General features: G+C 36.1%; 2 protein-coding genes across 4 annotated transcripts; both read left to right on the top strand.

Moving 5' to 3' along the window:
• Positions 1-3,342: 3,342 nt before the first annotated feature.
• On the top strand, positions 3,343-7,396 carry LOC112143826 (probable C-C chemokine receptor type 3). The gene is made up of 3 exons (XM_024268035.2): positions 3,343-3,721; positions 4,687-4,824; positions 4,987-7,396. Exons 1-3 carry the CDS (start codon positions 3,697-3,699, stop codon positions 5,862-5,864), a joined length of 1,041 nt encoding a protein of 346 aa, XP_024123803.1. The 5' UTR covers positions 3,343-3,696; the 3' UTR covers positions 5,865-7,396.
• A 2,534-nt stretch (positions 7,397-9,930) lies between these two features.
• si:cabz01093077.1 (C-C chemokine receptor type 4) lies at positions 9,931-13,529 on the top strand. 3 transcript variants are annotated; one of them, XM_036215718.1, is made up of 4 exons: positions 9,931-10,129; positions 11,514-11,656; positions 11,761-11,933; positions 12,510-13,529. In XM_036215718.1, exons 2-4 carry the CDS (start codon positions 11,521-11,523, stop codon positions 13,212-13,214), a joined length of 1,014 nt encoding a protein of 337 aa, XP_036071611.1. In that variant the 5' UTR covers positions 9,931-10,129; positions 11,514-11,520; the 3' UTR covers positions 13,215-13,529. The 3 variants fall into 3 exon arrangements, with proteins under 3 accessions (XP_036071611.1, XP_036071609.1, XP_036071610.1); XM_036215716.1 differs by lacking the exon at positions 9,931-10,129 and adding an exon at positions 10,343-10,730; XM_036215717.1 differs by lacking the exon at positions 9,931-10,129 and adding an exon at positions 10,343-10,730 and having other exon boundaries at positions 11,511-11,656.
• Positions 13,530-13,824: the final 295 nt, after the last annotated feature.

Raw genomic sequence — 13,824 nt, 5'->3', positions numbered from 1 at the left:
TGATCAGGACCCCCTCTCGTTGTGTCATTGAGGGATGTCAAAATAAAAGCTCAAATGTTCATTATGAGGCTATTCAGCTTTTGTCAGAAAGTATGACGCTGCAATGTCTCACCAACTTGTCATGAGTCCAAAAATGAAGCTTATATGACACAAGGATACGCAGCAGGAGAAATAATCGTTTGAATAATCGTTTATTCGACACATTCTCCATGTGATACTTACAGTGTAAGACTTTTATAAGCCGTTTCAGTTTGTGCGGCTCCAGACACATTTGCTTTTTATTGTATTGGTCCAAAGTGGCTCTTTCAGCACTTTGGGTTGCTGACCCCTGACCTAGACACATTTAGGATTTTATGCTTCAATCACAATGAAGGAGGTTTTTATTCATAATCTCACAATGATTTGAAGAAAAAAAAAAAAAAACCTAAATCATGGCATGTCCACCCCCATGCATCACCGTTAGTGTGGGGTTAGCATTCTATCTCCTCTAAATCTGATTTTTTTTTTTCAACAACCAAATAACTTTATTTTGGTTTCCTCTGGCCAAATGAAATTTGCGCAATCCTCTTGTGGATCATCCAAATATATTGTTATTGATCAATAATTTTACTAAAAATCCTATTTGATTTCCTGCATTATTTCCCTCTATTCTGTCTCAGAGTTTTATAAAAATGACTGACCTCTCTCATTTTTTAGGAGGAAAAACGTGCACAATTGGTTGTTAACTAAACACTCATTTACTCTTTTGCATTATGTTTTATGTCCAGATGAAGAAGCTCAGTCTGTGGTGGATACACTGCTGCACGGACTGAAAGCTCAGCAGACTTAGGGTGTCAGAGTGCACCAAACAAGGAAATAATTTTGTGCGTTTACAGCAATGTATCACTTTTGCAGAACTGGACACTGTTTTAAATAAACTTCAGCAAAGCTGGGGCGTACATGTACAGAATCTACATTACTTTGGAGGGGAAAAAAGACAGGAAGGATTTTAATATCAATACTAGCTCTTAAAACAAAAACATTAAATACATATATATAGGGAGCATTGCACACTTGGTCACCCATGCTCGACAAAAAGAGAATTAGGAACTTCAAATGCTTTAGAATGTAGGAAGTCTGCCAGAAAATGTAAATTTTGATGGAAAATCCTTCTTCCAAGGATGAAAACACTCTCATCCCTTCAATCATTTAAACACACATGCACATATTTGTATACCTGTCGTGCCAGAGCTGCTATGAAGGGTTAGCCAAGCTTCTTGGAACGATGTAGGGTTGTTTCTTGTCCAAGGACACTTTGACATAGGCAGACAAAACATGAGCCGAACTTGCAATATTGCAATTAGAAGTTGACTGATCTACCTTCATTCCACAGCTTCTTTTCTATTTAAAGTATTTGACAACTTTGTTGTGCCTCAGGCAAGATACTTGATAAATGTAGCAAATGTTTGCAAATAGACCCCTAAAAATGTTCAAAATAATTGTATAAGTCCAACAGCAAAACTTCCAAAGACCATTGTTAGATTTCAACAACAAACTCATAAAAATCAAAACCTGAGAAGTTGTTATGGCAAATTTAGGGCCTGTTCTATAACAATTTCCTTCTATTTGGTCAGATATGTTTCTAGTGAACATTGAATGGCTTGTAATGGTCATTTTACAGATTGTAGTGAAATCATTGTTATTACAAAATATATCTCTGTATCATCAACATAGGTGCGTTTTTGCATTTGTGTGGCCTAGCGTGTAATCAGACTGGGCACATTGGTTCCTGTGAAGTTAACCAGAGTTCATTTCCCCCGAAAATCTAGAACACATTTTCCTTAATTACACTCTGTACACCATGTTTAGCTCTACCATGGCTTAATTTCTAGTCCATGAGCTAATGGACTGATTAAAATACCTAAATGATGCTTAGGCTTGGCCTTGCAGAAACAGATTCAGATATATTTAAACGTTTTTATATCTTTTCTGTTCAGAAACACTATTTTAAATAGAATCTGTTATCAGTTTTATGTGATTTCTTTGTGTGTTTATAGTCTTTAAAAGTACACCTATAGATATTGGCATGTCACACTAATGCTTGGACAGCTGTCATGCTTGAAGTTATGCTAGACTTCCTTTAAAAAGCGGAAATGGCAGTTTGTATTCATCTTATCTCACACCATCATTTTGCAAGTGTGAAGGAAGAAGTCAGCTGCTCTGTTCTAGACATGTATTAGTTTACAGTTATTTACTAAAGTTTTATCTTGCTAGCTATGCTTCCATGGTGCTTTTTAAAATTCAATGTGCTTTCAATTCAATTTTATTTATATAGCCCAATATCACAAAGCAGTTTTCTCATTGGGCTTTATGGTAATTGTACAAAAGCAGAAAGTCTGTCATGAAGTATAAACAAATGCTGGTTGCTAAACTAAGCTAAACAGACTAAGCTAAATTGGTTGTCTCTGCCCTTAGACCAACATTCTCAGAGAGGAAAAACTCAAAACAAAAACTTAATTCTAGGAAAAAAAGAAGAAAGCTTCTGATAATACTTGGAAGAACTGTTGTGAAATTTCTAAATCTATGAACACGTGACAACAAATTTTAAAAGAAAATTCGCATCTTTTTCTAATGAATAAAGGTACCACATGTGCACTTGAATAACAACATCATACATAAGGGGGAACTTTGAGATGGAACGAACACAATCAGAACAGCTAAGAACACAAATGCATGCAAATGTGATTGAAAATGTTGTAAATTATTTAAATTAAATGTTTTAAGGGACTTTTGAGCTCTGGAAGATGCAGAACAGTCCGTCAACAAAGTAAACAAAAACACATCAAGAATCAGCTGAAGAGCGAGGGCACAAACGTCACAACTACAAGCTTAAAAGCAAAATACTGCTTATTTCAGGTGAACACAATGGAGTGAAGTCAAGAACAAATGTGTCACATGCACCTTGATAGTGCTACAGAACACAAAAAAGTAAAATATGTTACAAAGTTATTTTGTGACCAAGAACAACTTTCAACCACAAGGGGTCACCAATGCAACACAAAAATTCTGCAAACCTGGACTTGAACAAAAATGATGAGAATGTGATGTAAAAAGATCATTTGTGCTATTTTGCCAACTTGACTAAATAGAAATTCAACAAAAACTGGTATTAGTTCCCTAAAAAAAATCTGTTTTACACCCAGAAGGATCACATTTTAAATTTGTAATATTTGTCTTTAAGTTACAGCAGTTTTCTTTATTCATTTTTTATATTTTTATTTATCTTAAAAATAATATATTTTTATTTTCTAAATAAAAGTTTTAAAAACAAACATATAAAAATGCAAGCAAAAGTGCCATCTAATAAATCTTGGTACTTGGTTCAAAAATGTTACTTTTTCTTAACCATTTTATGCTGGGGTTTTTTTCACTTTTGCTTTGCAGTTCATTGTCCTAGATTACTATTTGATTTGTTGGTGAATTCAGTCAACCAAGCCTGAAATGTGAACTGAGTGGGTTCCTGATAAGGATCTGTCTTTTTCTCCCCCTTTACCTTTCTTTTTTTTTTTTCTTCAAAAAGAATTGCCTTTTCTTGCTCTGCCAGTTAAATGAGGGCTTGACATTGCCAGCTACTTCATCACTGCACAACTGAAAGGTTGACATCCATACGGACTGAGTTAGCAAAGTGGGACTCTACATCTCTGAAGAAGATCAACCATGGCAGGTGACAACATCTCAGCAGGTGCTTTTTTATCCCATCTTAAGCCTGCCCTTCAGTCTTTTTGACTATTTCTAAGATTGTATGATTTTAACAACTGGCATGACCTAAATACACATTTCAATAAATTAAAAGTAGTTATCAATATGTTTCTTATAGGTACAACATTTATATGCATTAAGTTGTTAAATCTTTTACTTTAAAAATATTCAAAATTTGTCATCAAACTATATTTTATTTTTATTGTTAAACAACTTAATACAATATTCATTTAAAGAAGAAAAAGAGTCAGTCAGATGTTAACTTGAAATAAATCAACACAGAGAATACAGCTGTCATGTGCTAAATGTAAAAGTCTGTCAGAAACCCACAAATTTTAGCAACACCTGTATGATGACCTGACAGCATTATTAGACTACAACCTCAAATGACTCATATTAACTCTGATTATGTATTAAAGTCAATGTTACACAAACTAAACTTCAAAGTCTTTGAAAATGTGGTTAGTTTAACTTTCTCTGACAGTGTGTAAAGAGTACATTAATATATATATATATATATATATATATATATATATATATATATATATATATATATATATATATATATATATGAAAATGCTTCAAGGATGACAAAAACACAAGTCAACCAACAAATTAGGTAACTTCAAGTGTTTCTAAAAAAAAACAAAAAAATCAGAAGGTGTAAGAGGGCATCCCCCATTTACAGTGTTTGTCTTTTTGACTGATAGTTTCCCTGTATACATTTTTTATTTTGTTTGATGTCTAAAATGTCTTGTTTACAGTGGAAATTCTTTCTGTAAGTAGACTGCTTGAAGTCTATAAATGCCAAAAAACATCTTATGAAAGTATATTTGTCAGTGTTTCTCAAAAGTAGTTCACCTTTCTGACCTGCTTTGTGCTTAACTTTTTGGAATTAATTTGTCTGAACTGCTTAAAGATATAAAAAATGACAACTTTTCTTTTCAGAAAACTGTACCCTTATGTTCAACATCACAACTATACCCTGGGGGGGTATTCCTCCATGTGACTATGAGGAAGTGAAGGTTGCAAACACAGGGATTCTGGTCACTCTGTACAGCTTGGTGTTTGTTCTGGGTCTCCTTGGTAAGTGTGTGAACAGCACCTGTAGAAGTACTGGTTAACCTGGTATTTGAATAGCTTCTATTCTGTTTTTTTAGACATTTTTTTTTGTCAATATGGGTAAAAATTTGTGACAGTATAAAATTGTATATAACTCAAGACGATGTGTTTCTCTGCTTTCTGAAGGTAATGGCCTTGTGGTTTGTGTCCTGGTGAAGCACTGGAAGCAGAGCAACCTGACCGACATATGTCTCTTCAACCTGGCTGTGTCCGACCTCGTCTTCGTGATCACGCTGCCTTTTTACTCACACTTCTTAGTGAAAGGCTACTGGACCTTTGGAAACTTTATGTGCCATGTCCTGTCAGGCTTACACCGTACAGGCTTCTTCAGCAGCATCTTCTTCATGGTTATCATGACGCTCGACCGCTACATCGTTATCGTGCACGGTCACAAAGTGGCACAATACCGTACAATGAGGCTAACCATCGCTCTGACCATAATAACCTGGATTTTGAGCCTGTGTGTTTCTCTGCCGTCTTTCATCTTAGCAGAGTCCGAAGACGAATGTCTGTTCCTCCCCGAAAATGAGCATTGGCATCATTATGACCTATTTGCGACAAACGTACTAGGTCTCATTCTTCCCTTGTTGGTGATGGTAGTTTCCTACTCGAGGATCATTCCCGTACTGGTGAAGATGAAGACTGCAAAGAGGCATCGCATCGTAAAACTGATCCTCTCTATAGTGGCAGTCTTCTTCTTGTTCTGGGCTCCATACAACATTTCCTTTTTCTTGAATTATTTGCATTTACAAAATATAATTATTTTAACATGCAATGGAGACAGAAATCTGAGACTGGCAGTGTCGGTGACAGAAGCTTTTGCTTACACTCACTGCTGCCTGAACCCCATTATATACGCCTTCGTGGGACAGAAATTTATGAGACGAACCCTCCAAATGTTAAAGAAGTGGCTGCCGATTTCAGTCGGAGATCTGTCAGATAGTTCATCCAGGAGGAGCTCAGTTGTGTCCAGGTCCTCTGGATTTATGGTCACCACCATGTGAAAAATTGAACTGAAATAATTAAATATCCCTTATTTTGATCTACACTATATTACCAAAAGTATTTTCTCACCTGCCTTGACCCACATGTGAACTGAAGTGCCATCCCATTCCGATCACATAAAGTTCATTATGATGTGGTTCCACCTTTTGCAGCTATGACAGCTTCAACTCTTCTGGGAAGGCTGTCCACAAGGTTGAGGAGCGTGTTTATAGGAATTTTCAACTTTTTTTTTTTTCCAAAAGCGCTTTGCTGAGGTCATGACCTGATGTTGGTGGAGAAGGCCTGGCTTTCAGTCTCCACTCTAAATCATCCTGTTCAGGTTGGGCCAGTCCAGTTCATCTACACCAGACTCTGTCATCCATGTCTCTATGGACCTTGCTTTATGCACTGGTGCACAGTCATGTTGGAAGAAGAAGAGGAGCCGCTCCAAACTGTTCCCACAAGGTTTGGGATCATGGAATTGTCCAAAATGTTTTGGTATCCTGAAGCATTAGAAGTTACTTTCACTGGAACTAAAGGGCCAAACCCAACTCCTAAAAACAAGCTCACACCATCATTCCTCCTCCAACAAATTTCAATCGGCACAATGCAGTCTGAAATGTACCGTTCTTCTGGTAACCTCCAAACCCAGACTCGCCCATCAGATTGCCAGATGGAAAAGTGTGATTCATCAGTCTCGAGAAGGCATCTCCACTGCTCCAGTGGCAGTGTGCTTTACATCACCGCACCAACGCTTTGCATTGCACTATGTGATGTGTTGCATGGATGTAGCTCCTGGACCATGGAAACTCAATCTATGAAGCTCTCTCTGAACTGTACTTGGGATAATCTAAAAGTCACATGAAGTTTGGAGCTCTGTAGCAACTGACGGAGCAGAAAGAAAACTATGCACTTCAGCATCTGGTGACACCACTCCATCAGTTTACATGCTCGGTTACTTGGTGGCTGAGTTGCTGTTGACTGTGGAATATTAGGAGTGAGGACATTTCCATGGCAGGATTTATTGCTGAGGTGGTATCCAATGACAATTCCATGCTGGACTTCCCTGAAAGTGCCCAATTCTTTCACAAATGTTTGCAGAAACAGTCTGCAAGCCTGGGTATTTGATTTGATGCACCTGCGGCGAGACCAAGTGATTAAGAAACCTGATTCTGATCATTTGGATGGGTGAGCCAATACTTTTGGTAATATCGTGTATATTTTGTTCGATCATTTGTGTATATTTGATGAAAGCTTAACAGCAGATGAAATTTGAAACAAGGACAAGAAATTCAAACGAAAAAACAAACTACTGTCAGAGAGTTTCAGCTTTACGGCAAATGTTAGGAGAAGTTATATGTAAGTAAGATGGTATCAATTTTCAGCCATTTCTTCACTCATTTCTGGATTAGTCACTATTTTTTTTATTTTTTTTTTATAAATACAATTTAGCAATTGCACAAAATGTAAACTGATATCTTGCCACCACAATGACACATACTTACAGCATCATATAAGACAAGTAAGTCATTCTTGTTTATCATATTTTATTTTCATCTCTAAAATCTTCTTTCTGTTAAATTTCAAATGAAACTTATAATGAAAAAGTACTAATGATGTTACATTATTAGGTACAAATGTTTTTCAAAAATGTAAACAGACTGAAAGTACAGAGACCCTAAAGAGACATAAAAAAAAGAAGAAATCTAAGTTAAAAAAAAAAAAAACAGTCACTATCTAGTGCACACCAGTTGGTATCTGGCATGTAATAGATAGTATCTGGTATGCACCAATTAGTAACCAGAAACATTTTTTTAACTTCCTTTTTTAATCTTTGATGTCCCTTTAGGGGCTCCATATAAAAGTTGTCATATACGTAAGAGATGTCTTGATAGAACAGCTCATTTACAGCCACAATAAAATGGCTTTTAACATTTTAACAAGCTAAAAACATGTATTAGTAATTATATTATACATGTATAAAAAAAAGATGAATTTATGTTTAAACAAATGAATAGTGGGTTATATTTCATTAGGTCATTTTGTTCTTGTTTTGCTATTTCTTAACCTGAAACACCTGTTTATTCATTGTGTTGACACAATCTGTGACTATATCCTGTACAATCAATTAAGTGTCTTATTTCCTTGCTTTTTTTATAAAATGATTTGTGCTGTTTTTTTTTCATGTTCAATAATAAATAAATAAAAGTATTATCTGATCTCATGAAGTTTTTCCTTGACATTATTTGAAAAGTGTAGGTGTGTATTGTCATCTCCTAAATATCTATCCTATGTCAGGGTGTCTGTGATAGTTACGCACAGCCCCAACTTTGTTTTTAAAGGGGTCATACCATGAAAAATACACTTTTTGATCTTTTAAGTGTATTATTCTGTTCATTCCTCTCTATAAAGAACCCCAAAGTGATATTTTGATCCATTGACAGATTTCTGAGTAATCCTCTAAAAACTTCTTAACAGCAGCCCCTATTTAGAATAATGTTCTCATCATTTCAATAAATCCTGAAATGTTCATCTGGTTATGTTGTCGTGAAATAGGTGGCACCCAAAAGGTGGGCCTTCAGAGATCAATAAGTTCTACTTCCGGGTATGAAAAGAGTTCACAAATGTAACTTATTTTTCATAAATAATTTGCTTTTCAGTGTTCTAAATATGATCTTATATGTAGATAAAGTTTACGCTGAAAGAATTAAGAAAATTATAGTATGGTCGTTTAAAATGTTGTGTTGACTGTCATGATGCCAAATATATTTCTTTTTTTGTGAAGACTGATTGGTGTCAGATGCTTTTTTTCTTTTACTTTAGTGCAATAGATTTACTGCTGGGAAAAGAAGGAAAACTTAAGAAAAACAGGATCATTGGGAAGGTGCAAGTCTTTGTCTGACAAGAGTGACTTACTCATCCTTTGATCTATTGTGAAAAGTGTCCCCAGTGGTTTTTAATTATGATTATTCCTCTTAATCCAAAATAAAAAAATCTGTGTGATATAGTTGCGCTATCCAACCATACAGTTTTGAGCCAAATACCAGATCAGATGAGGAAAATTAAGACGTATGTGAATCTAGTTGTCTACAGATGTATGCATCAAAACGGAGCAGAGAAAGGAGCTTGTGGCTTGCTGTAGCAGTTTCTGTGTCACATATACCATCATTTTCAAACTGCATCTTTCAAGCTCCTGATTCACAGCAATTTTAACCAAGAAAATTAGAATCTTAATTTTCTTTATGTATGTCCTCCATCACAAGAAAAATGCTACAAAAACATGTATAAAACACCAAAAATATTTTCACAGAAGTGGGTCTTTAAAACTTAATGAGTCAGTTCCTGATAAAACTCAATCTTAAAAAATTATTCCAAAATATTATTTTGCTAAAATATTATTTTTAAGTTTCTTAAGTAATTATTTTTACTAAAACTATGCACTTTGGTTTTAAAAAGTAATGAAGAAGACAGAGCAAATGCATATTTGGGATCAATGCACATAGTGAAATTTAATTTTTAATTTTTTAAAAAGTGTTCAATCAGCTGCTCTTGTGTGTCAGGCAGGTAAGGGTGATGTAACTTCACCGCAGTACTATTTTAACCCCAAAGCGCAGTTCCTCTAGTGATGTTGGGAGGAACTGGGCAATACATCAAAACAAAGATAAAAAATTTGGTTGCGCCTGAAAGTTTTCTACCTGCTCAAATGTAAGTCAAAAATGCAAGAAAAGTTTTATTTATTCTTGTGATCATATTTTATTTTTCTTCTGTTTCCAAGACACCTTCGAGAGATGCTGATATGATGTTAAAAACACACAAAAACTTAGATCTTGTGAAAGTTAGAGGCAAGCTCTCAAGAGACAGAGAAGTTGGAATTTTTCTTAAACCCAATTTTCCTTAATCGCTCAATACACTTCATATAAAATGGATGGAACGATAAGCAGAATAAGTTAAGAAACTTCCTGTTCAAACATGGAAAAAAGTATTCACAAAAGAAGAGCAACAGCAAAGTCTACTACAGCACTTTTTTCTCCTACTCATTTCTTTGTGCCTTGTGCCATAAAGGGCACGGGGAGATTTCTGAGAAAACCACATTGACACCTCACTGCAGGTTTAACACAATCTCAAGGAAGCAACAAAGCCCAGGCCCCATCTAACAAGAAATGAACGGTGTTGCAGGATTTGACACAGAAAAACTGCCTTGCAGCTTGACAGGATGACAATGTAACCACGACGAGCCACACAGGAGCATTCACAGAGAAGAGCAGCGACTTTGGAAAAGGCAGTGGTAAGTTTTAAGGTTCCAGACTTTTTATGCTTTATCTAGTTTAGAGATGTTAGACTGATTGTCATTTACTAGAACTGACTCTTGCCCCCACCCCCACCACCAACAGCTCCAAGTACTGTGTGTAGTAGAGGATTTTGGTTGTGGCTGTGAACATGTCAGCCACAGGAAGTAGGGGTCGGCATTGGTGTCAAAGGTAGTTCTGTTTAAATGATAGTGAAAGAAAGTCTCTGAGTCTGCATGTGGTTAAGAGAATCCCATAAATGTGACTGTGATAAGCACAGTTTGATATTTTTAAACATGAACACAAGAGACTTCACTCTAGGTGTGCTGACACTGGCGGGGATGACTGCTTTAGCCAATTACAGAAATCTTGTCTAGGCCCTCTAGAGATGACTCACTCAGTGGGGAATGCAGATGAGCGATTGAGCTTAAAGGGCAGGAAAGTCCAGTAATAATTTAAAGCCCCCTCAAAGTTTCATTCTTTGAATATTTGGCTCTTTTCAGTGTTGAATGTTCACTGACTTTAGACAGAGGAACTCGGGGTTCAGTAAAGAGGAGAATCATGACGAGCTTCCATCCTTTCTAGTTCTTCTTGATACTTGTAAGTAGCATTTAAGGTTATTTATGTGCTTTTAGAATAAAGTGTATAGATGCAGACAAAATGTAGGTCTGTAAATCAGACTAGTTTCAAATGTTGTATGTTTTACTTACACTGCAGTTGTAGCTTAATGATTTGAATTAAATGTTTAGCCAAGATTGAGAGCAACTCGATCAGTGATTTAAAAAAAAAGGAGCGCAACTGTTGGATTCAAAAAGATTTTAATGGTTGTCAATTTATCATAGTGTCACACAGCTTTTGCTCAGTGGTTTAAAAGTAGGAAATATTTTCCTTGAGAAGTGCAGTTTTTTTGGAGTAAAATCTGAATTAGTTGAAAGGGGAAGTTTTAGATTTCAAACTATTTTTGAATGTATTTGTGATGAATGAATTTTTAAAAATCTGCCCTTTTTAGCTTTTTTTTCTAGCAAAACTTGATTTATTTTTTTACTAAAATGAATTTGTGTTATTTTCCTCAAACGTTTGGTTTGGCCCTGACTTGGTTACTTGCATAAAAAAAGAGAGAGAGAGATTTCAAGAGTTTTAACACTTGTTGTTGCAAATATGCAACAAACCACTAACTCTAAAATCATCTAAATGTAAAATCAAGTGATTTTTTTATTTTAAAGCTGGAAAAAAAATTAAATTGTCAAGGGATTAAAGATGAAACTTTTGTTTTTGTATAAGATTCAGTTAAAAACTCTTTATGTTCTTTGCTCTCAAAATATTAGTTTCTCTGTGGCTTCCCAGAAATACTGACTAAAACTTCTGTTCTGTCTTACGAAGCAGATTGAAGATGACAGAAGCATCAACAGAAACAACGCCCATGTATGACTATACGAGCAACTGTGACAATTCCAGTTCAGACGTCCAAGATGGATCAAAGTTCTTTTTAGTTCTTTACTGCATGATGTTTGGCTTTGGTTTGCTTGGTAAGTAAAAGTTGTGGTGATTTTGATTGAAAGTTTTTAGTTCTTCTGGTCAAACTACAATCATTTCTCAAAATGCTAACTGATTATTTGAATTGATTTCACAGCCAACTGCACAGTTCTGTGGGTTCTCATTCAGCACATAAAGCTGAGGATGATGACGGATGTGTTACTCCTCAATCTGGTTATGTCTGACCTTCTACTAGCCGTGTCTCTGCCCCTCTGGATTCTCAAATCCCAGAGTGTTGCATTGTGCAAAGTGGTTACAGGAATCTATCAGGTTGGCTTTTAAAACTAATTTATATGATGAAAATCATGCTTTTAAGATGTTATTGTGCAGTTTTGAGGCCATTTGAGTAAATTAAGCTCAAAATTGGATTTCTGAGTATATCTGAATTCCAATCGTGTTGAATCAGGAGCAGAAGTAAAACATGTGTTTTGAATATGTGGACCTACAGCCAAGGGCCTCATCCAAATTAATAGATGCTACTATGGCAAGCCACAAGCTCCCTGCTCCACTTGCAGACAGATTCACATGTCTTTGTTTTCTTCATCCAAGCTGGCATCTGGCTCAAATAAGTCTAATATTGCTCGACCTTTTTCTTGAACCAGTAATGTTGGGGTTGTTAGGGGCTGTAGGCTTGTGGAAGTGAAAGTAAACAGAGGGATGATGGGAAATCTGGGTAGGCTTACAAAATGCTGCTCTGCTGAAACAACACAGATTTTTTTTTTTTCGTAATTAAAAGTCTTAAAAACAGATCAAAAGATGATCAGAATAGGACTTTAATGTACAATTTACTGCTGTCCGGCTCTTTAGTAACACAGACCTGTCTAATTGATCTTCCTATCTATGCAGCTAGGATTCTACGGTGGAACTTTCTTTGTGACCCTGATGAGTGTGGACCGTTACCTGGCCATCGTCCATGCTGTGGCAGCCATGCGAGCCCGGGCACTTCGTTACGGAATCATAGCGAGTGTTGTCATCTGGACTGTATCCGTGATCTTGGCGGTCCCTCAAGTAGCATTTGCCTCCTTGGAAACAGAAGATTCTGAGACTTTTGAATGCCATCCAGTGTACCCAGAGGAAACAATAGAGTTCTGGAAAAAGCTGCGAAACTTCAGCGAAAACACAGTGGGCATTTTCTTGTGCCTCCCAATCATGATTTTTTGCTATGTGAAGATCCTTCTGGTTCTGTCCAAATCCAGGAACTCAAAAAAAGACAAGGTGGTAAAGCTGATCTTCACAGTGGTGTGTGTGTTCATAGCGTGCTGGGTTCCCTACAACATTTTGGTTTTCCTGCAGACACTAGAGCAACTTGAGATCCTGGATGACTGTGAGGTCTCAAACAACATCAGCAGAGCCATGCACGTCACTGAGACCATTGCGCTTTCTCACTGCTGTTTAAATCCAATCATCTACGCATTTATGGGGGAGAAGTTCAGGAAGTCGCTGGGCAATGCTTTAAAGAAACACTTCTGTCATAAGAGCAGAAGGTCTTTGAGCCACAGAGACACCACAGAGAATGAGACATCCAACACAGGTGTTAGGTCCACCTATTAAATTCGTGTGTGGTAAAGGTGTTTGATTGTGGATAGGCATTGAATGTGCATGAGTCACCATGTTTGCTGAAGAATTTTTTTTAAACTAAAGAATCACAAAGCTTGTGTAGGTGTGCGTATGCACATCGGTGGAGACTAGATGAATGCAAGAATGTGGTTAAGGCTGACAAGATAAGAAAAGTTCTGAGTATTTGCCATAACTACAGAAAAATTCATTCTGAAAGTGAGAAAAGGTTTAGAAGTGTATAAAGGTGTTATTCCTCACTTTTTATTCAGTTATTGTGTGTGTAACCCTTAAGTCAATTTGTAAATTAAATAAAAGCTTAATTTTTTGAACTTCTCGTGTTCAAATCTTTTCTGTTTGGTTTATAACAGTCAACAGCTAAAATCCTATAGAAAACAATAGCCCTGACTACTATAAGGGCATAAAAGTTTATTGTTTTATGCTTTTAGAAATATTTTAAAAAACCAAAGCAGTAAACTTTTGAATGATAAACAATTTTTGGAGCACACACAGCTTCATATCAACCAATGTCTTTTGTTTTTTACTTTATCCTATATTCTTCATTTTTTAGTTTCAGTGACATGCTTTTGGATATTTTCTTGCATTT

Source organism: Oryzias melastigma, linkage group LG16 (genome assembly GCF_002922805.2).
Source record: "Oryzias melastigma strain HK-1 linkage group LG16, ASM292280v2, whole genome shotgun sequence".
Lineage (NCBI taxonomy): Eukaryota > Metazoa > Chordata > Actinopteri > Beloniformes > Adrianichthyidae > Oryzias > Oryzias melastigma.
This window is presented reverse-complemented; position numbering and strand designations above follow the sequence as displayed.